Consider the following 24792-nt stretch of genomic DNA (forward strand, 5'->3'; position numbering starts at 1 on the left):
TTGCAGAAACCAGCCAAGCAGGCTGTATTTATATTGTGCACACTGAGTAAGGTTTATACGGTGAATACTGAGTGAGGTTTATACGGTGCATACTGAGTGAGGTTTATACGGTGCATACTGAGTGAGGTTTATATGGTGCATACTGAGTGAGGTTTATATGGTGCATACAGAGTGAGGTTTATATGGTGCATACTGAGTGAGGTTTATATGGTGCATACCGAGTGAGGTTTATATGGTGCATACTGAGTGAGGTTTATATGGTGCATACTGAGTGAGGTTTATATGATGCATACTGAGTAAGGTTTATACGGTGAATACTGAGTGAGGTTTATACGGTGCATACTGAGTGAGGTTTATATGGTGCATACTGAGTGAGGTTTATATGGTGCATACAGAGTGAGGTTTATATGGTGCATACTGAGTGAGGTTTATATGGTGCATATTAAGTGAGGTTTATACGGTGAATACTGAGTGAGGTTTATATGGTGCATATTAAGTGAGGTTTATACGGTGAATACTGAGTGAGGTTTATACGGTGCATACTGAGTGAGGTTTATATGATGCATACTGAGTGTGGTTTATATGGTGCATACTGAGTGAGGTTTATATGATGCATACTGAGTGTGGTTTATATGGTGCATACTGAGTGAGGTTTATATGGTGCATATTAAGTGAGGTTTATACGGTGAATACTGAGTGAGGTTTATACGGTGAATACTGAGTGAGGTTTATATGGTGCATACTGAGTGAGGTTTATACGGTGCATACCGAGTGAGGTTTATACGGTGAATACTGAGTGAGGTTTATATGGTGCATACTGAGCGAGGTTTATACGGTGCATACCGAGTGAGGTTTATACGGTGCATACTGAGTGAGGTTTATATGGTGCGTACTGAGTGAGGTTTATATGGTGCATACTGAGTGAGGTTTATATGGTGCATACTGAGTGAGGTTTATATGGTGCATACTGAGTGAGGTTTATATGGTGCATACTGAGTGAGGTTTATATGGTGCATACTGAGTGAGGTTTATACGGTGCATACTGAGTGAGGTTTATATGGTGCATACTGAGTGAGCTTTATATGGTGCATACTGAGTGAGCTTTATATGGTGCATACTGAGTGAGGTTTATATGGTGCATACTGAGTGAGGTTTATACAGTGCATACTGAGTGAGGTTTATACGGTGCATACTGAGTGAGGTTTATATGGGGCATACTGAGTGAGGTTTATACAGTGCATACTGAGTGAGGTTTATATGATGCATACTGAGTGAGGTTTATATTGTGCATACTGAGGTTTATATGGTGCATACTGAGTGAGGTTTATATGGTGCATACAGAGTGAGGTTTATACGGTGCATACTGAGTGAGGTTTATATGATGCATACTGAGTGAGGTTTATACGGTGCATACTGAGTGAGGTTTATACGGTGCATACCGAGTGAGGTTTATATGGTGCATACCGAGTGAGGTTTATATGGTGCATACTGAGTGAGGTTTATATGGTGCATACTGAGTGAGGTTTATATGGTGCATACTGAGTGAGGTTTATACAGTGCATACTGAGTGAGGTTTATACGGTGCATACTGAGTGAGGTTTATATGGTGCATACTGAGTAAGGTTTATATGGTGCATACTGAGTGAGGTTTATATGGTGCATACTGAGTGAGGTTTATACGGTGCATACTGAGTGAGGTTTATACGGTGCATACTGAGTGAGGTTTATATGGTGCATACTGAGTGAGGTTTATATGGTGCATACTGAGTGAGGTTTATATGGTGCATACGGAGTGAGGTTTATATGGTGCATACTGAGTGAGGTTTATATGGTGCATACTGAGTGAGCTTTATATGGTGCATACTGAGTAAGGTTTATATGGTGCATACTGAGTGAGGTTTATATGGTGCATACTGAGTGAGGTTTATACGGTGCATACTGAGTGAGGTTTATACGGTGCATACTGAGGTTTATATGGTGCATACTGAGTGAGGTTTATACGGTGCATACTGAGTGAGGTTTATATGGTGCATACTGAGTGAGGTTTATATGGTGCATACTGAGTGAGGTTTATATGGTGCATACTGAGTGAGGTTTATACGGTGCATACTGAGTGAGGTTTATATGGTGCATACTGAGTGAGGTTTATATGGTGCATACTGAGTGAGGTTTATATGGTGCATACTGAGTGAGGTTTATATGGTGCATACTGAGTGAGGTTTATATGGTGCATACTGAGTGAGGTTTATATGGTGCATACTGAGTGAGGTTTATATGGTGCATACTGAGTGAGGTTTATACGGTGCATACTGAGTGAGGTTTATATGGTGCATACTGAGTGAGGTTTATATGGTGCATACTGAGTGAGGTTTATATGGTGCATACTGAGTGAGGTTTATATGGTGCATACTGAGTGAGGTTTATACGGTGCATACTGAGTGAGGTTTATACGGTGCATACCGAGTGAGGTTTATATGGTGCATACTGAGTGAGGTTTACATGGTGCATACTGAGCGAGGTTTATACGGTGCATACCGAGTGAGGTTTATACGGTGCATACTGAGTGAGGTTTATATGGTGCATACTGAGTGAGGTTTATACGGTGCATACTGAGTGAGGTTTATACGGTGCATACTGAGTGAGGTTTATATGGTGCATACCGAGTGAGGTTTATATGATGCATACTGAGTGAGATTTATATTGTGCATACTGAGGTTTATATGGTGCATACTGAGTGAGGTTTATATGATGCATACTGAGTGAGGTTTATATGGTGTATACTGAGTGAGGTTTATATGATGCATACTGAGTGAGGTTTATATGGTGCATACTGAGTGAGGTTTATATGGTGCATACTGAGCGAGGTTTACATGGTGCATACTGAGTGAGGTTTATACGGTGCATACTGAGTAAGGTTTATATGGTGCATACTGAGTGAGGTTTATATGGTGCATACTGAGTGAGGTTTATACAGTGCATACTGAGTGAGGTTTATACGGTGCATACTGAGTAAGGTTTATATGATGCATACTGAGTGAGGTTTATATTGTGCATACTGAGGTTTATATGGTGCATACTGAGTGAGGTTTATGTGGTGTATACTGAGTGAGGTTTATACGGTGCATACTGAGTGAGGTTTATATGGTGTATACTGAGTGAGGTTTATACGGTGCATACTGAGTGAGGTTTATATGGTGTATACTGAGTGAGGTTTATACGGTGCATACTGAGTGAGGTTTATATGATGCATACTGAGTGAGGTTTATATGGTGCATACTGAGTGAGGTTTATATGGTGCATACTGAGTGAGGTTTATATGGTGTATACTGAGTGAGGTTTATACGGTGCATACTGAGTGAGGTTTATATGATGCATACTGAGTGAGGTTTATATGGTGTATACTGAGTGAGGTTTATACGGTGCATACTGAGTGAGGTTTATATGGTGTATACTGAGTGAGGTTTATACGGTGCATACTGAGTGAGGTTTATATGATGCATACTGAGTGAGGTTTATATGGTGCATACTGAGTGAGGTTTATATGGTGTATACTGAGTGAGGTTTATATGATGCATACTGAGTGAGGTTTATATGGTGCATACTGAGTGAGGTTTATATGGTGCATACTGAGCGAGGTTTACATGGTGCATACTGAGTGAGGTTTATACGGTGCATACTGAGTGAGGTTTATATGGTGCATACTGAGTGAGGTTTATACGGTGCATACTGAGTGAGGTTTATATGATGCATACTGAGTGAGGTTTATATGATGCATACTGAGTGAGGTTTATATGATGCATACTGAGTGAGGTTATATGATGCATACTGGATGAGGTTTATATCGGTGCATACTGAGTGAGGTTTATACGGTGCATACTGAGTGAGGTTTATATGTGCATACTGAGTGAGGTTTATGTGCATGCACTGAGTGAGGTTTTACAGTGCATACTGAGTGAGGTTATACGGTGCATACTGAGTGAGGTTTATATGATGCATACTGAGTGAGGTTTATACGGTGCATACTGAGTGAGGTTTATACGGTGCATACTGAGTGAGGTTTATACGATGCATACTGAGGTTTATATATACCTGAGTGAGGTTTATACGGTGCATACCGAGTGAGGTTTATGGTGCATACCGAGTGAGGTTTATATGGTGCATACCGAGTGTGGTTTATATGGTGCGTACTGAGTGAGGTTTATATGGTGCATACTGAGTGAGGTTTATATGGTGCATACTGAGTGAGGTTTATATGGTGCATACTGAGTGAGGTTTATATGGTGCATACAGAGTGAGGTTTATATGGTGCATACAGAGTGAGGTTTATATGGTGCATACAGAGTGAGGTTTATATGGTGCATACAGAGTGAGGTTTATATGGTGTATACTGAGTGAGGTTTATATGGTGCATACCGAGTGAGGTTTATATGGTGCATACCGAGTGAGGTTTATATGGTGCATACTGAGTGAGGTTTATATGGTGCATACTGAGTGAGGTTTATATGGTGCATACTGAGTGAGGTTTATACGGTGCATACTGAGTGAGGTTTATATGGTGCATACTGAGTGAGGTTTATACGGTGCATACTGAGTGAGGTTTACATGGTGCATACTGAGTGAGGTTTATATGGTGCATACTGAGTGAGGTTTATACGGTGCATACTGAGTGAGGTTTATATGGTGCATACTGAGTGAGGTTTATACGGTGCATACTGAGTGAGGTTTGTTCTTTTTGAGCAGAGGAGTTGAATAAATTGGGGTGCTGTTGCCATTTAGGGGCTGGTTTAGCTCACAAGGCTAAATCGCTGGCTTTTAAAGCAGACCAAGCAGGCCAGCAGCACGGTTCGATTCCCGTACCAGCCTCCCCGGACAGGCGCCGGAATGTGGCGACTAGGGGCTTTTCACAGTAACTTCATTGAAGTCTACTCGTGACAATAAGCGATTTTCATTCATTTTCATTTCATTTTGTTTATTCAAGTGCTTATTGGTCCAGGGTATGCACATATTCGGGACATAACTCCTGCAGTATGTCATTCCAAAATTCCAGGATTAAATATGAAAACTTAAGGAAGGAACTTGCATTGAACATTCAGGGCTATGGAAATTTTAAATGCACTATTTTTAATATACTTGGTGATGCTGCAATGAATGATCATCTAGCTCCCTGTAATGCAACTGAGCAGCAGCAGCAGCAGGCAATTGTCTGCTGCTATCTATAAATAAGAAAATGGTTTTGACCTTCCCCACCAACAGCCCCCCCAAATCCCAATTGTTTTAGGCTCTGATGAGGAAACTTTCACAAAGGGGAAACACAATTTCAGCCAAGAATAGCTTGATGACTGCATAGTGTATCATTTCAGTGGGCAAAGCAAGACCAACCAAAATATGTGTAAAAGTTTGAAGAAGGAACTTAATCTAATTTGTTTAGGAGAAAACTAGAAGTGCTACTGATGAAGATTATTCTGGCACATTGTAATATAACACATCATATCAACAACATTTCCAGGAATCAGGATTTTTGGAAGACTCCGGTTGCTGTTATGTAATGTTGTTTCAAAGGAGCTGAAACTAGACAGGTAATGCCAGTCGGCACCACAGTGTGATTCAGTGACCTTCAGTAGTTTCTTGTCTATTTTTATTTGCACGTTTCCTCCCAGCAGACTAGGGGTAAGCGGTGACCTTGTGGTATTGTCACTAGACTAGTAATCCAGAGACTCGGGGTCATGCTCTGGGGTCCTGGGTTCGAATCCCACCATGGCAGATGATGGAATGTGAATTCAATAAAAACCTGTAATTCAAAGCTAATGATGGCCATGAAACCATTGTCGATTGACGTTGAAGCCTATCTGGTTCACTGATGGAAAATCTGCCGTCCTCACCTTGTCTGGCCTACATGTGACTCCAGACCCACACAGCGATGCGGTTGCCCCCCCCCACCCCACTGAAGTGACCTAGTAAGGCCTACCAAGGGCAATCAAAGGTGGGTAACAAATGCTGGCCCAAGAACAAATTTTGAAAAATAAAATCCCAAATAATAATTTGGAAATGTCTCCCAATTCTTAGCCTCTCTGGGTTTAATCTTGCAATCATCGCGGATCACTGGATTAGTTTGGGTTAGGCATATTTAGACACCCACCCTGGCATCTGTTTTTTAAAATAATTTTTATTGGCATTCTTTACAGAAAATATAAAAATATAACAACAAGTAATAATATGCAACTAACTGCCCCATAACACCCACAAATCCCCCCAAACCGTAACATCACATGTATCACACTCCCCCCACCCCTCCCCAACAAGAAAACTTAACCATAAATTAAAATTAAATAAATCAAATTTAAATAAAATAAACAAACATAGCCATCGTCTCTTCCTCCTACCCCCCCCCCCCCCCCCCCCCCCCCCCCCCGGGGTTGCTGCTGCTACTGTCCCAGTACCCTATCGTTGAGCCAGAAAGTCAAGGAAAGGTTGCCACCGCTTAAAGAACCCTTGCACCGATCCTCTCAGGGCGAATTTGACCTTCTCTAGCTTAATGAAGCCCGCCATGTCATTGATCCAGGTCTCCACGCTTGGGGGCCTCGCGTCCTTCCACTGTAGCAAAATCCTTCGCCGGGCTACTAGGGACGCAAAGGCCAGCACACCGGCCTCTTTCGCCTCCTGCACTCCCGGCTCTACCCCAACCCCAAAGATTGCGAGTCCCCATCCTGGCTTGACCCTGGATCCCACCACCCTTGACACCCCCTTCCAGAACTCCTCCAGTGCCGGGCATGCCCAGAACATATGGGCATGGTTCGCTGGACTCCCCGAGCACCTGACACACCTATCTTCACCCCCAAAGAACCTACTCATCCTCGTCCCAGTCATGTGGGCCCGGTGCAGCACCTTGAATTGAATGAGGCTAAGCCGCGCACACGAGGAGGAAGAATTTACCCTCTCCCGGGCATCAGCCCATGTCCCGTCTTCGATCTGTTCCCCCAGTTCCCCCTCCCACTTCGTTTTCAGCTCCTCTACTGACGCCTCTTCCACCTCCTGCATGAGCTTGTAGATATCGGATATCTTCCCCTCCCCGACCCAGACCCCCGAAAGCACCCTGTCACTCACCCCCCTCGCAGGGAGCGCAGGGAATCCCTCCACCTGCCGTCTAGCAAACGCCTTTACCTGCAGATATCTAAACATGTTTCCCGGAGGGAGCCCAAATTTCTCCTCCAACTCCCCCAGGCTCGCAAACCTTCCGTCGATAAAACACCACCCTGGCATCTGTAACTGACATTGTTTCGGATCTGTGACTTCCTATATGAGTGCACATGAATAATTATCTTTTCTCATCTGGGTATTTCTTTTCACATCTGATACTTTGTCGATATTCCTTCAACTTATCTAGTTACATGTCTCTACATTTACACCAAGAGTAAAGGCCTAACAATTGCTTGACCCTCTGACAATGGTTAGCTGTCTTTTTAACCATACGGAATTGCCTTTGTGCCTTCACACCAACTACTTTACAGATCTATGTAGATACAGATTGCTGCTGTCTATCCTCTTTTCCTTTCTGGCGGTACTGGCACAGATTGTTTGGCTCTAACTATTTAAGTAGAGTTCTTGCAGCTACTTTCAGATAGATCACTTAATGCATTATTTTTCGCATGCCCGCATGAAGATGAGCGTCTCAGATAAATTTCACCAAAGTAATAGTTTCTGAATATTAAAGCTGTATCCCCTAATGCTGTATTTATATATTGCCACGGGATTCAAGAAAGGTGAAAACCATAAGATGCAAAAATCCTTGCCGCAGCATATTTATACAGCAATGCAATTCATTGCATCTCATTCCCTTTCAATGTTGTCACTGCAGCCCTGACTGTAACCTAACCTATCCGACGTGAATTTGGTCAGTTTGTGCAGACACTTAATTTACATCCCACCATTTGACTCCATTAGAACATAGAACATAGAACAGTACAGCACAGAACAGGCCCTTCGGCCCTCGATGTTGTGCCGAACAATGATCACCCTACTTAAACCCACGTAACCCGTATACCCATAACCCAACTAGGGTAGGTGTACTCACAGGGTAGATTATGTTCAGAATCGGATTTTAAGTATATTTCGTATATTTGTGCTTATGGCAAAATCCACATTCAAGCTAAACTTTTTTCCTTTTAGAAATTTTTTTTTTTTTAAGTATCCAATTGATTCATTGCTGCCTACGGCACTGAGGACCCGGGTTCGAATCCCGGCCCTGGGTCACTGTCCGTCAGGAGTTTGCACATTCTCCCCGTGTCTGCGTGGGTTTCGCCCCCACAACCCAAAAATGTGCAGAGTAGGTGGATTGGCCACGCTAAATTGCCCCTTAATTGGAAAAAATAATTGGGTACTCTAAATTTATTTTTTAAAAAGTATCCAATTAATTTTTTTCCAATTAAGGGGCAATTTATCGTGGCCAATCCACCTAACCAGCATTTCTTTCTTTTTTTTTTAAATTTAGATTACCCAATTATTTTTTCCAATTAAGGGGCAATTTAACATGGCCAATCCACCTACTCTGCACATTTTTGGGTTGTGGGGGCGAAACCCACGCAGACACGGGGAGAATGTGCAAACTCCACACGGATAGTGACCCAGAGCCGGGATCGAACCTGGGACCTCAGCGTCGTGAGGCGATTGTGCTAACCACTAGGCCACCGTGCTGCCCTACCAGCATTTCTTAGTGTTGTGTGGGATAGACCCGGGGAGAAAGTGTAAACTCCACACGGACAGTGACCCAGGCTGGGATCGAACCCGGGTCCACAGTGCCATGAGACAGCAGTGCTAGCCACTGTGCCACCCAAGCTACACTTTTCTAACACATTCATCATATATAATGGTTCTCATAGAATAGAATTTACAGTGCAGAAGGAGGCCATTCAGCCCATCGAGTCTGCACGGGCCCTTTATAAAGAGTGCCTCCTTAAGCCCCAAGCCCCGTAACCCAGTAACCCCACCTAATCTTTTTGGATACTAAGGGCAATTGATTATGGCCAATCCACCTAACCTGCACATCTTTGGACCGTGGGGGGAAACCGGAGCACCCGGAGGAAACCCACGCAGACACTGGGAGAACGTGGAGACTCCGCACAGACAGTGACCCAAGCCAGGAATCGAACCTGGGATCCTGGTGCTGTGAAGCAATTGTGCTAACCACTGTGCTACCATGCTGCCCCTTAGGCTGCCACTATAGTTTCTTCTGGTGTTAAAGGATCATTGAACATAAAAGATCCAAAAAAAAGCAAAGAATTCTCATCTGAGCATTACTTTTAACATATTTTAATCGTTTATTTTGCTTTTACCTCTTCTTCTTGTTTAAAACTATCTATGCTGCACACATTTCATGACCAGGCAGTGATGTGGGAGACCTGCTTCCATGTTGTGTTAGAGACCTGATTCATTCTTTTAATATAAATTTAGAGTACCCAATTAATGTTTTTCCAATTAAGGGGCAATTTAGCGTGGCCAATCCACCTACCCTGCACATCTTTTAGGTTGTAGGGGTGAAACCCAAACAGACACGGGGAGAATGGGCAAACTCCACATGGACAGTGACCCAGAGCCGGGATCGAACCTGGGGCCTCGGCGCCGTGAGGCAGCAATGCTAACCACTGCACCACCATGTTGTGTTGGAGACCTGATTCCATTGTATTTTGAATACTTGAAGGAGCAGGAAGGGGAAGATTTCTTCACTTATTGCTCTGGAAGCGTCTGCCTCCATTCGCTAATACATCACTTGCAGATGACCTACTACCATATATCTGTCAAGTGCATAATGACTTTCAAACCAGTGCTGAGAAAATTTAAGCGAGTGACATTGTATAAAATCAAGTTTGTCTCCTATTTTCATTTCTTTACTCGGTGACTCAAAGTATACTTGCCTGCACATGCATCACCCCACCCTTGCCAAACACTCTTGGCTTTCTGTGTTCCAGTGAGCCAACTTTTAAAACTCCAGTTTTCACCGTTAAATCTTACAAAGCCTCTGACCCTCCTTCCTTTTGTAATGTCCTCCAAATTTCTGGCCCTGCTGCATCGTCCAATTTTCCAACTCTGACCTACTTGCTCTCTTCTCTAGCAGCCTCTCCATCGACCACTTTACCCCTTACTCTGTGGCACTCCGTCCCTCAGCATATTCACTGTACCACATTCTTCCCTCTCTTTCTCAAAGTTTCGCTGATGTGGCTTTGCCTTCTGCTGACAAGGCTGCATTTGTGGTTTATTCCAATTGAAATTAAGGCAGTTTGATTCGAGAAGGATAGAAGAAACGTGGCTCTTTATCTGGCTATTGCTCTGAGCGATTGATAGAATCAGCGAATGCCCCTTTCCCATCCTCGCACTTGGCATTTTTGTGAACAGTTAACACGTTTTACTTTTAAAGCCAGACACAAGCTGAAATGCTGCCAAATATTTCCACCGAATCAAGTTGTGCGCTTAGTTAAACAGAACTTAATCTACCTTCTGATTTGTAGTTAATAAATCTTGCATTTATTTGTCAAAATCTCTCAAAGAATTATTTTTGGAATTCACCAGTTATATATGCAAATGGGGTAACAATTCTTGGCAGCAATTATCCACAAAAAATCTGTGCCAGCCCGTTTTCCTTTACTTGTCAGTTCATGCTGCATCAAACCGTAAGAGTACACTGCAGAAAGGGGGCTCCTTGGTCCGTCGAGTCTGTGCCAGATTTTTCACAGAGCACTTGAGTTAGTCTCATTCTCCTGTTATTTCTTCATACCCCTAAAATTATTCACCTTACGCAATCCCTTTTGAAGGCTACCATTGAATGTGTATCCATCACTCTATTATGCAATATATTCCAAGTCCTTCCCACTAGTTGTGAAAACATTTTTTTTTCCTCATGTGGATTGATTCTTTTGGCAGTGGCCGTAAATCTGTGCAACGTGGCCATCAATCCTTCAGCTACTGAAAACAATTCCTCTTTATTTACTCTAGCTAAACCCGTCAGGATTTTGAACACCTCTACCAAGTCCCATCTTAGTCTTCTCTACTCAAGCACAACCAGCCTTTTTGGTTTTAGCTTAACCCTACAAGCTTACAAAATATACATGAATTGTAAAAAGCAGCATCTAGTACACTTAATGCACTATTACCTGCTATTGCGAATTGAGGCAGTTTGATGAGGTAGAACATTTTTGAAGACCCTCATAATAAAACTGCATGCAATGTTAGAGCTGCAGTGTAAACAAAGGACTGTCTGAGAATAGGAACACGCACATTCATGTGGTCATAACTAGGGCAGACTGAAGACCAAAAATATATGGTTGACTTTACAATGATGACGATAAGTACATAGAATAGGATGTTACCTCCAGTTAAAGGCAAGGGTGGTAGATTTTGGGAGTAAGTTGAAATTGAAGTTAAGCTTTAAATTCACCCTTGGCACATGCATCTGCGTGAGATAATGACAGATGCACCATTTCTATTAAAATAGGACAAGTATGCAGAAAATCGAACAATGTTGTTGTTAAAGATGCACCAAGCTAATCCGGGGATGTGAAAGTTAACTCACGGCTGATTTGCCCTTTTTAAAAGTTCTTTCTGGGAGTGCGAGCTTTGTTGGAATGGCCGGCATCTGTTGTCTATCCCTCGTTGCCCTAAAGGTAATGGTGAGCTGCTTCCTTGAACCACTACAATCCCTATTATGTAGGTACGCACTTAGTAGATGCTCAGGAATTCACCAACATCGACGGAATGGCGATATTGTTCAAAATCAGGATGGTGTATGACTTGGATTGGATTTGTTTATTGTCACGTGTACCGAGGTACAGTGAAAAGTATTTTTCTGCAAGCAGCTCAACAGATCATTCAGTACATTGGAAGAAAGGGAATTGAACAGAATTCAAGAAAGTACATGAGAATACATAATAGGGCTACACAATATATACAATGTAACTACATAAGCATTGGAGGGGAATTTGAAAGTAGTGGTGTTCTCATGTACCTGCTGCCCTCGTTCTTCTATGTGGTAGTGGTGGAAGGGTTCGTAGGTTCATGTCGGAGGAGTACTGACGGGTTGTCATAACCGATATGTAGTCAAGTCGCTTATAAGAGTTATCCAGGTAAAGCCAGAAATTGATCTCTCTATACTGGAGGGTTCAGTCCGAAAGGCTTGACAAAAACTCAGTGGCCAGAGAAATGAAATGAGCAATTTAAATTTACCCATCGCCAACTTTAAAAAATTTGTTCTTGGAAATTTTGTGCGATTTATTTCAACTTTGGGGGACTTTTCCTCTGGGCATTTGGATCAAGATAGAACATTAATGTGTAAACACAGTTTCCATATTTGCTGCAAGGTTCAAAGTTGCCTCATTCCACAATTCTCAGTTGATCTTATTCAATAGTTTGTAGGGTAATTTTCATGGCATGGGAAGTGATTAAAAGTACAGTACTGCACAATATAATATTTGTGAAATGCAAGAGCTGAATTCAGATTTTTTTCACATGAAATTCAGTAATGTTAAAAAGGCGCTGCCCCCTCCCCCATAACCTATTAAGGGGCAATTTAACGTGGCTAATCCACCTACCCTGCACATCTTTGGGTTGTGGGGGTGAGACCCTCGCAGACACGGGGAGAATGTGCAAACTCCACACGGACAGTGATCCGGAGCCGGGATCGAACCCGGGTCCTCAGCAACATGAGACAGCAGTGCTAACCACTGCGCCACCGTGCCGCCCGGATCTTTGGCATGGCTATTGTTTTGGTATTTCTTGGTACTGGAACCATAGTGTTTCATAGAATTCCCTCTTTAGTTATGGGAACCCATTTACGTATGGGCACTTTAGGCAATGAGACACTTGTATGGATATTTTTATTCACTGTCAGCAGCACTCATGCAATTTAACATTAAGGAGGTAAAGATTGACATGATTTTTCCTTTGGCGTGGGTGACGACAATGCTGTTTTTAAGTCCTCCTGATTGGCCATCAAGTCCTGAAGTGGGACTTCAACGTGGAGCCTTTGGCCCCGAGGTGCCACTGCGCTACAAGACCTCACTGGTTTTATTGAAGATGATTAACTCAATGTTGTGGTGAATGGCTGCTGTGCAGGAGCCACCCATGCCCCAGGCCTGGTGCAAGATGGAAATAAAAAGCAAAAATACACACATGAAATGCAAGCATACGATTTTACCAACAGAAAGCAGGTGTGTCAGTATCTGAAAGAAGGCAGCTGTGTGTGTGCGTGGGTGGTAACCGAATAAAATTATGAAAGGTTTTGATAAAGCGGAAGTGGAGAGAATTAATATTAGATAGTCATGAGGAAATCAAATAGGATATTCAGGAGAAACTTCTCCCAAAGTGTTGAGAATGTGGAACCTGCTACCACAGAATGTTTGAAGCAAATTGTATAGATGCATTTAAGGGGAGGCTAGACAAGAATGTGAGGGAGAAGAGAATAGAGAGTTACAAAGGTAGATTTAGATGAAGAAGGATGAGAGGAGACTAGTGGAGCAGAAACGCTGTCATGGACTGGTCAGGGGGCATGGACTGGTCAGGGGGCATGGACTGGTCAGGGGGCATGGACTGGTCAGGGGGCATGGACTGTTTCTGTGCTATATATCCCACGTGGATTAGTGTTTTGGGTGTAGACATTCAGCATTCATGGGTGGTAAATGTAAAGATAAATCATGTTGTTTTGCATATGAATTAGAACTAAGAATGGATTATTATTAATTTTTTAAATTTAGAGTCCAATTAAGGGCCAATTTAGCGTGGCCAATCCACCTACCCAGCACATCTTTGGGTTGTGGGGGTGAAACCCACGCAGACATGAGGAGAATGTGCAAACTCGGGGCCAGGATAGAACCCGGGTCCTCGGCGCCGCGAGGCAACAGTGCTAACCACTATGCACCTGGGCCGCTGACTAAGAAGGGATTATGACAGTGTTGTGAAAGCTATTCTCGGAACTCATAACCAATCTTGTATCTTTTTAACACTTGAAAAAAATCATTTGATTTGGGTTGGTACTGTTTTCTTGTGAACATTCTCCCGTGAGTTTGCAAAATCTGTTAACTGGAATTTCCACATTGTTTTTCCCATTTTATTTGGTGGAAGATCGATGGCAACGCGGAATTGGTGGTGCCATTTCTCAGGATTATCATTGACGTTCTGGCGGGGATGGGGGAAGGACACAAACATTGTACCCCATTGTGTTTATGGCACCATTGTGCAATGAATAATTACGTGAGCTTTATGGCATGGCATCTACAATGATGCATCACTCCACAAAGCAATGAGCAGGAGTATGAACACACTCCTGCCGTTGTTTCATTTTTTTATAGAGTGTGCTTTCCTATGAATTTTGATTCTGAGGTTTATATTTTCTTGTGTGAATTTTGCCAGCATTATGGTTGCCAGTTTTTGCCACTGAACATCTTTACAACACGAAAGGACTATTATATTTTCATAGCGACTGGCGTTGGTGTATTCGCGGTTTGTTGCTTTCTTAACATTTTTGGAAGTTGCACTGCCCCCGCCACCCCCACAAACAAAAACAAATGGTGGAATACATGTTCCCTTCCCTGCGGTTATATAATGCCCAAGATGAATAATTTTGAATCACTGCCTACTTGCCATTATTCTACAGAACAATTGTGTTTAGAATTTGCCACAAAAATGAAGATGTATTTGTGAGAAAAAGTAAAAAAAATCCCGCTCCTGGGCATAGTACTGAAATGTGTATATCACAAAGTTACACACTGTCAGTTTGTGATATTCAATTGTTTAATTTTAATGAATAGCAAGTCATGGATTGACTCTGCAATAGAATTTTCCTGTTGCTAAATAGTATATAGCCATTGTTCCTTAACTTAAATACATAATGAGAATATAGCTGGATTTTCTTGCTACTGGTACTGACCACCATCAGTTTGTTGGCAGCACGGTAGCACAGTGGTTAGCACTGTTGCTTCACAGCTCCAGGGTCCCAGGTTCGATTCCCGGCTTAGGTCACCTGTCTGTGCGGAGTCTGCACGTTCTCCCCGTGTCTGCGTGGGTTTCCTCCGGGTGCTCTGGTTTTCCCCCCACAGTCCAAAGATGTGCGGGTTAGGTAGATTGGCCATGCTAAATTGCCCTTAGTGTCCAAAAAGTTTAGGTGGGGTTACTGCGTTTCGGGGATAGGGTGGAGGCGTGGGCTAAAGTGGGGTGCTCTTTCCGAGGGCCGGTGCAGACTTGATGGGCCCAATGGACTCCTTCTGCACTGTAAATTCTATGATCTATAATCATTCTTCCTCGCTTTCCACATGCTCACAAGATAACACTTTGTATTTACCTAGCATTTCTTATGTAGAAATACAAAGCTCAAGTGTGTGAGGAAAGTTGGCTGCCGGTCTGGAATGATTCGTGTAAGCCTTGATCGGGAGCAGTATGCTCTCTGAACCAGAAGGCTGTCGGTTCAAGCCATGGCCATGAGCACAAAATCCAGGTAGATGCACCAGTGCTTGACCAAAAGATTGCTGAGTCATCAGAGTTGCAGTCATTTAGATGAGGCATTAACCTGATTCTTCGGTGATCCTAAAAGATTCCCATGGTACTATTCAAAGAGGAGCCATTGGAGATTCACTTCTTTTGATCAACGTTCATCCCACAGCCAACATCACAAAAGTAAACCCTGATTATTTACACATTGCTATTTGTGGAATCTTTCTGTGCATCAAAGGGCTGCTCCGTTAGTTTATATTAAAAGCAACTAAACTTTGGAGCTTCATAAGCTGTGAAATGTTTTGAGAAATCTTGTTGCTGTTAAAAATGCTGTTTTATAGCAAGCTTTCTCCGTGATAACTAATCTCCATAGTTAGAGATGTCAGAGTAAATCTATTCAGTACAATGGTGCTTTAATATATTTTCTGATTAATAAGTATCTTACTGTTCATCAGGTTATAGTATCCAGTTGAACCTGCAAACTACTGATAAATGGAATTCTATGTAATAGAACAATAGGCAGCATGGTGGCACAGTGGTTAGCACTGCTATGTCACAGCTCCAGGAACCTGGGTTCAATTCCTACCTTGGTGACTGTGTGGAGTTAGCACGTTCTCCCCATGTCTGGGTGTGTTTCCTCCAGGTGCTCCGGTTTCCTCCCAAGTTCAAAGATGTACAGGTTAGGTGTATTGGCCATGCTAAATTGTCCCTTAGTGTCCAAAAGTTTAGGTGGGGTTACTGGGTTATGGGGATAGGGTGGGGACATGGGCCTAGGTAGCGTGCTCTTTCGGAGGGTTGGTGCAGATTCGATGGGCTGCAGGGCCTCCTTCTGCAGTTTAAGGATCTATGAAATAATTTTTAAGAATTTGGATGTGCTTTTCACACACCAAATAATCTATTAATATTTTTTCAGGTACCTCTACCAGATTGGAGTGCTTATAACAATATTATTTTAGCGGTCTCTATTTTTCAAAATGCACACTCTGTTCTTGGCTTTATAGTTTGAAAACAAAAATGTGTGTGACAAGCTCATTGTCTTTCAGTACTTATTACACTGCTTTTGTGAAGTATATAATAAAACAAGCTAATTGCTGTGTCATTCCAAGGTTATATATCTTAAAGAAAGGCGCGGCACGGTGGCGCAGTGGTTAACACCGGGTTCGATCCCAGCTCCGGGTCACTGTCCGTGTGGAGTTTGTACATTCTCCCCGTGTCTGCATGGGTCTCACCCCCACAACCCAAAGATGTGCAGGGTAGATGGATTGGCCACGCTAAATTGCCTCTTAATTGGGAAAGAATAATTGGGTGCATTAAATTTTAAATATATATATATTTCTTGGAAGAATCTGATCATTTGTGTTGAGTTCACAGAAGCGGCCAAACAAGAATTGTAAGGAATGAAAGATTTATTTGCAGAAGAACTACGACTCTATATGCACTGGTCCCAGAAGGGACTTGCCACACCCGGGCCGGGGCTTTTATATTCCAGTTTGCTGTCCCTCTGCTGAGGGGGCTGCGGGGAAGCCCGTATTCTACGAGCCTCACGGGGAGCCTAATCGGCCCGGCTCCGTGGGTCTCATCAAGGTTACAACAATTTCTACAGAATAAGTCAACAATAGGGCAGGAAGCAGTGTGCATTTTCTAATTTTTGGTACTATGTTATGACATACTTGGTACCCCGAAGAACAAATGTGACTCAAATAATCTCTGATCTCATTAGCACCACTGTCAGCAAATAGTGGTTCCACGCTAACCAAACAGCCGGACTATAAATATGTCATCAATAGCCTCATTCTCATGAGGACGAAAAGATAGACATTGAAAGCTAGAACTTCCTGAATGACTAAAGCTCGACAGCTTGGGGAAAAATGAGGCTTGTGACAAATGTAAGTTTCATAATACAATAAAATTCCAAGCTGAACACAGGAAATATGGAGATCTTTAAAATCGCAGAACAGGGCGACAGAATGAGTATGAGAATAGTTTAGTGACGAGCATGAAAGGGAACCCAGAAGTCTCTTATCAACATATAAATAGTAAAATGGTCATCAAAGGAAGGGTGGAGTAAATTAGGAACTGAAAGGCGATACTGTATTCTTGTGGGGGCCAAGGGCGTGGCTGAGGTGCATGAGGAGCATTTTGCATCTGTTTTAACTAGAGACGTAGATGCCAAAGTAAAGGAGGGGCTAGTACAAGATTGGATTAAAAAAAAGGGATTTAAATGGTTGGCTGTCCTCAAAGTAGCAAGGTCACCCAGATGACGAGGTATCCCCCAGGTTACAAAGGGAGGTAAAGGTTGGATATTGCAGAGGCTCTGGCTACAATCTTTGAATCCTGTTTCTTATCTGATGTGATGCTGGAGACTGGAGGATTGCAAATGTTATCGCCTTTTTTGAACAGGTAGATAAACCCAGCAACTACAGGCCAGTCAGCCTAACATACAAGGAGGGAGGAAACCTTTAGAGAGAACCCAGCTTTTACAGAGTTAAAGTGGGACTTGATATCCGGGACAAAATTAAAAAGCATGTAGAAAGTATGGGCTATTGAATAAATTTCAGGCATGAATTTGTTAAAGTCGAATCATATTTGATTATCTTGACCATGTTCTTTGAAATAACAGAGGGATTTAATGAGGGGAGAGCAGTTGGATGGACTTTCAAAAGGCAATTGACAAAGTGCCACATAATACACTTTTTAACAAACTTCAATCCCATGGGTGGTTTAGGATAAGTTCAGAAAATTGTTAAGAAAGCACCTGAGATCCTTGGCTTTATTAATAGAGGTATAATATACTGAAGCAAAGAAGCTATGTTAAACATTTATAAAATACTGGCTAGGCCTCAGCTGGAATTGGGTTCCGTTCTGAGCGCCACACTTTAGGAAGAATGTCAAGGCCTCAGGAGAATGCAGGTGAGTTTTGCTCAAATGACACCAGGAATGAGGGACTTCAGTGAAGTGGAGGTCGGGTTGCTCTCTTTTTCTCAGAGAAGGTTAAGATGAGATTTCACAGACATGTTCAAAATCATGAATGGTTTGGATAGAGTAAATAAGGACAAATTGGTTCCAGTGGCAACAATGTCAGTCGCCAGAGGGCACAGAGTTGAGATGATTGGCAAAGAAATCAAAGGTGACATGTGGAGACTTGTTTTAGAGAGCATATTGTTGCAATCTGGAATGCAATGTCTGAAAGTGTAGTGGAAGCAGATTCTACAGTAATTTCCCAAAAAATCTGAATAAATACTTGAGGAGAAATCATTTACAGAACTATGGGCAGAGGACAAATCAGGTCAAAGTACCAAAGAACCAGCACAGACATTATGGGCTGACTTGCCTCTTTCTGTGCTGTATCATTCTATGATGGTATGAATCCTGTAAAAATAATTTTTTTGCTGGTCTGCTTTTGAGAGGGTTCCACCTTTATCCTGGAGTGGTTTTTATAGATCATAGAATTTACAGTGCAGAAGAAGGCCATTCGGCCCATCGAGTCTGCACCTCCTCTTTGAAAGAGCACCCTACCCAATCCCACACCCCCACCCCATCCCCACAACCCCGTCACCCCACCCAACACTAAAGGCAATATTGGACACTCAGGGCAATTTAGCATGGCCAATCCACCTAACCTGCACATCTTTGGACTGTGGGAGGAAACCGGAGCACCCGGAGGAAACCCACGCACACACAGGGAGAACGTGTAGACTCCACACAGACAGTAACCCAAGCTGGGAATCGAACCTGGGACCCTGGAGCTGTGAAGCAATTGTGCTAACCTCCATGCTACCTACTTTGGCATTACATTGGCAGTATAAATGACGGTGGAGAAAAGTACAGAGTTATAGCCATATGGAAGTGACATCCCAAAACGAACCTTTAGGTGGCACGGTAACATAGTGGTTAGCACAATTGCTTCACAGCTCCAGGGTCCCGATTTCAATTCCCGGCTTGGGTCACTGTGCGGAGTCTGCACGTTCTCCCCATGTCTGCATGGGTTTCCTCCGGGCTCTCCAGCTTCCTCCCACAGTCCAAAGATGTGCAAGTTAGGTGGATTGGCCATGAGAAATTGTCCTTAATGCCCAAAATTGTGCTTAGTGTTGGCTGGGGTCACTGGGTTATGGGGCTAGGGTGGAGTTGTGGGCTTGGGTAGGGTGCTCTTTCCAAGAGCTAGTGCAGACTCGATGGGCCGAATCACCTCCTTCTGCACTGTAAATACTATGACTATGGTAAATATTATGACTATTACAGTTGTGCCATTAGTCTAATGCCATTTCTAACCAGGCTTAAGATTGTTCCAGTACTGCATTTCAATCTCTGGCTTTACTTGGCTTTTGTCATATAATGAACTTCTGTGCAGTGCAATCTTATCCACTAACTTAAATTCAAATCTTTCAGCAAAAACATTTTAATCAGAGATGTGGGGCGGGATTCTCCCCTACCCAGCGTCGGGCCTCCCCAAAGGTGCAGAATTCTCCGCACCTTTAGGGGCCAAACCCTCACATTGAGGGGCTAGGCCCGCGCCGGAGTGGTTGGCACCACGCCGACTGGCATCAAAACCGGCGCCAAAGGCCTTTGACGCCCGGCGCTGGGGCTGGCCGAAAGGCCTTCGCCTGTTCGCGCATCCGCCGGTGCGTCAGCTGCCGCTGACGTCACCACCGGCGCATGCACACTGGTGGATTCTCTTCCGCCTCTACCATGGTGGAGGCCGTGGCGGCGGCGGAAGAAAAAGAGTGCCTCCCGGCACTGGCCCGCCGTCCGATTGGTGGGCCCCGATCGCGGGCCAGGCCACCGTTGGGGCACCCCCCCAGGGTCCGATCGCCCCGCGCCCCCCCCCCCCCCCCCCCCCCCCCCAGGACCCCGAGGGCCCGGGGGCCCGCTCGCGCTGCCGATCCCGCCGCCACCAGAGGTGGTTGAAACTACGGCGGCAGGAGAGGCCTCTCAGCGGCGGGACTTCGGCCAATCGTGGGCCGGAGAATCGCTGCAGGGGGCTCACCGATCGGCGCGGAGGGCACGCTGATTGGCGGGGTGTGATTCCCACCCCTGCCAATTCCCGGGTGGCAGAGAATTCCGGCGGGGGCGGGATTCTCGCCGGTCCCGGGCAATTCTCCGACCCTGCGGGGGTCGGAGAATTTCGCCCGTGATTTATGTTGGTTCTTTTCCACTAATTTAATGATTTTCTTTTAAAAATTCAAATGATCATTGAAGCATGGCAAGTTGAGGATTCCTTTTGTCATGTCATGACAACTTAAGATGCTCTTGAACATCTTTCCCATTATATGCTAGGTTACCTGTTGTGTAATTTCTTAATCAAGCCTATATTCAAAGTCGCATCAAGTCTGGTTCATCCATCACACCTGTGCTCCTGACATGCATTGGCTTCGTCGGTGATGTCTTCAATTTAGAATTCTTATCCTTGTGTTCAAATCCCCTCGTGGACTTGCCCCTCCCTATCTCTGTAATCTCCTCCATCTCCAGCTGTCTCGACCCCCAAGTTCTGGAATTAGTTCCCTAAACCTCTGTCTCTTTATCCTTCATCAAGACCCTCCTTAAATCCATTGCTTTGACTAAGCTTTTGGTCAACTTTTTGGGAGGAGGTGGCACAGTGGTATTGTCGCTGGCCTAGTAATCCAGAGACCCAGGACAATGATCTGGGGAGCCGGGTTCGAATCCCACCACGGCAGGTGATGGAATTTAAACTCAATAAAATATCTGGAATTAAAAGTCTAATGATGACCATGAAACCATTGTCGATTGTCGTAAAAACCCATCTGGTTCCATCGTGTCCTTTAGGTAAGGAAATCTGTCATCCTTACCCGGTCTGGCCTACATGTGACTCCCGACCCACAGCAATGTGGTTGACTCTTAATTGCCCCCTCAAGGGTAATTAGCGATGGGCAATAAATGCTGGCACAGCCTGCGATGCCCACATCCCATGAACGAAAAACCCGACCGAGTAACGTTAGGTGGCTGAGGGTCAATTCTGTTCCACGTCATTCCTGTGAAATGCTTGAGGCATTTTATTTCACTGGTGCTACAATATAAATATAAGCTATTGTTGCCAGGATTGCAAATTCAAAATATTACACTTAGGATCTCAGGCACCTGTATTCAAGAGATAACAGATACATTATTCTGAAATTGATGAAAGGCTATCAGTTTTTTCAAAAAATTTAGAAATAGAGAAACACTTTTACACGATTACTGCGTTCCTCAATGTTAATTGCTGTCAAGTGGATACAGGTAGACATAATTGAGAAACAATTGAGAATATAAATCAATTAATAAGGAATTCAATGTTACAATTTATTTTGTACTATACATTTTGTGTTAACTATTGACTGGAATGTACTGCATTGAGGATAAATCTAAGTTGAACAACAGTAACCAATCATCAAAAAGGTTAATATGCAAGTTGAGGACTCATGAGTTGAGGGTAAAATATTAGCATGGAGGGAAGGTCGGTTCATAGGCAGGAGGCACAGAATAGGGATAAACAAGGCATTTTTAATTTGCAGGCTGTAACTAGTGGGGAGCCGCAAGGATCGGTGCAGAGACCTCAACAATTTATTTACAATATATGCCAATGACTTAGGCAAAGAAACCGAGAATAATGCATCTACATATGCTGACGATAAAAAGTTAGGGGAATGTAAGCTGTGAGGAGGACAGATTGAGCCTGCAAAGAAATTTCGATAGGTTAGGTGAGTGGGCAACAGTGGCAGATGGAGTATAATTTGGGGAAATGTGAAGTTATTCGCTTTGATAGGAAGACTAGAAGAGCAGAATATTTAAAAGATGTGAAACTTTTAAATGTTAATGTTCAGAGAGACTTGGGTGTACTGGTACAAGGAACACGTTTGACATGAGGCGATATCAAAACTTCAGTATTAGTTATTTGATGATTTAGTTTTGTTATGAGCCTTGTTCTGGTTGCTTTTCACTACTTCCAAACCAATTCAACTAATTACTTGCTTTTTCAATAAGGCCCACTGTAGATTCTCCCACTTTTTTCGAACTAGGCAATCTTCAAGCTTCTGTCACCTCACAAGATTGAAACTGAGATTAATCCACACGGTGAATGATGAAGTTAGTTTTTAACCGTGCCTACAGTGCAGGTCTAGCTAACTTGGCTATCTTCACTCAGTGAACTACAAACGGCACACAGCACTTTCCAAGCTACAACTATAAAGTCTTTCGGAAAACATCCAGATCATTTTAAACTGGAGAACCTTCTGAAGTGCCACCCATCTCCCATGATGACACAGCCCGCTTTCGCTGTGCTCAAGCTGACCTTGAAGTTAACTATCCCTCATTTATAATTTTCTTTTGAGCGGAGCAGGTACAACCTTTCAGAGTTTATTGAATGCTTCTAAACTAATTTAGCTCTATTTCCCAAAACAATAACATTTCTCTGGACTGCCATTAGTACAAACTTTGCAGATATCATTTCTCTAGCGCTTTGAATGTCTGCAAAATAAAAACACGTTTTACACGATGACATCGCAGCCAGAATATAAGTTAAACCATGAAGACACATGATAGAATATAGAATATAGAACAGTACAGCACAGAACAGGCCCTTCAGCCCTCGATGTTGTGCCGAGCAATGATCACCCTACTTAAACCCACATACCCGTAACCCAACAATCCCCCCATTAACCTTGCACTACGGGCAATTTAGCATGGCCAATCCACCTAACCCGCACATCTTTGGACTGTGGGAGGAAACCGGAGCACCCGGAGGAAACCCACGCACACACGGGGAGGACGTGCAGACTCCACACAGACAGTGACCCAGCCGGGAATCGAACCTGAGACCCTGGAGCTGTGAAGCATTGATGCTAACCACCATGCTACCGTGAGGCCCCATTTTTACAAATCAAAACAGATCAGATTGAACCGTAACCACCGATCACTCCAGAGCTACATCACACTGTTCCCAAACCCACCCACCTCCACAATCTCCCATCATGTTCTTTTTCACAAGTTATTTCACAATATATTGTGATATCTCTTTCCACACCCTTGTCAGTTTGGGCTCGGTCCAATATTAATTTGAATATTTGTAAAACTTATCGTAAATGCTTTTCTGGTAATTGTTTCCATTCTGTGTTTTTCTTTCAGAATCAGATGCTGCATTCTAGCGATATATGGAACCATTTTTCATATCCTTATTCAACATTTCCTGCCTCAGTACCTCTAACTGACACTCGGTAATTATTCAATCATTTGTTCACCAGTAAAGCATTACATTTATTTATGTGCTTGAATTGTTTTTGAGTTTGTAAAGGAGAGTGTAAACTAATTTCAAGTGTTCCAATGTATTTTCTATTGAGATGAATTGATGCTGATGTGCTGTTTGTCCATGAAATGGAAGAAGTAAACCATTCTGCAAGTTGCATTTTCAAAGAAATTTGCATTATTTAGACTTTATTGTAGCAATAGAAATATGAATTTGGCTGCAATATTGCCATTTTTGTAAAATTCTAATTTTATGTTGAAAATTGATGTTTTTACAGGCTTGACCTTAGCCCATAAGGCAGATTCTCCAAGACTTGTTGGAGCCTTGTATGTAGCGAGCACTGGACACAAAATTGGGTGCCCAACATCATGCCTCCAGTTGTTGGGCAACCCAGTTTCCTGACTGGTGAAAAGGGTCAAAATAATGCTGCGTTATTTCTCTGTATGGTTAGACTTGACTAAATTATTTCAGTACAATATTAAATTGTGGGGTAGCAAATGACCAGGTTTGAGATGGGTTCTGCATAGCATGTGCCTTACCTATACAAACTAGGCACACGGTTGTTGTAGGAAGCTCACTTGTTGAAGCAAGTCTCTTAGAGCAAGGATTAGTTGTCATCATGTAATCTTTGCTGAACTTCGTTTCATGCCTTAGTTTGGTATTTGCTAGAAAGATTGCTAATTTTTAACTTTCGTTTTTTTCTCCACCATTAGTTTTATTTATTAGTCTTATCTCCTGCTGGCTTTGAATGACACATTATGCACAAGTTACTATTTCAAATGTTTTGCAAAAGGAGGAATTTTATTAGATGCCAAAAGTGCAGGTGCAATGATCCCTGTGACTGTACAGTACCCCACTGTTCTTCTACCTTCCACTGGGCATGCCAGATTCACTGCCAAATTCTTGTAAGATAGGATGTCACAGAATTATGGTATCTGTTTCACAGTGAGCTGCACACAACATCCAGGTCAAGAACCATTCTTTCCAAGAATTCAGGATTACCAAAGAATGAAGCTTTCATATTACTCCATTCTTCCAAACTGAACTGGAGACACCTGTCATATTATGCATGTTGCACTGCTTAAATGCATCAG

General features: G+C 43.1%; 1 protein-coding gene across 2 annotated transcripts in view; it reads left to right on the top strand.

Moving 5' to 3' along the window:
* The window catches only part of LOC119953753 (protein strawberry notch homolog 2-like), a 217847-nt gene that overhangs the window by 61675 nt on the left and 131380 nt on the right, over window positions 1-24792 (top strand). For both annotated transcript variants that reach the window (XM_038778337.1, XM_038778338.1), the window contains exon 3: window positions 23581-23669. In XM_038778337.1, the coding sequence (XP_038634265.1) occupies window positions 23581-23669 (89 nt within the window). The remainder of the gene's footprint in view (window positions 1-23580; window positions 23670-24792) is intronic.

Source organism: Scyliorhinus canicula, chromosome 18 (genome assembly GCF_902713615.1).
Source record: "Scyliorhinus canicula chromosome 18, sScyCan1.1, whole genome shotgun sequence".
Taxonomy (NCBI): Eukaryota; Metazoa; Chordata; class Chondrichthyes; order Carcharhiniformes; family Scyliorhinidae; genus Scyliorhinus; species Scyliorhinus canicula.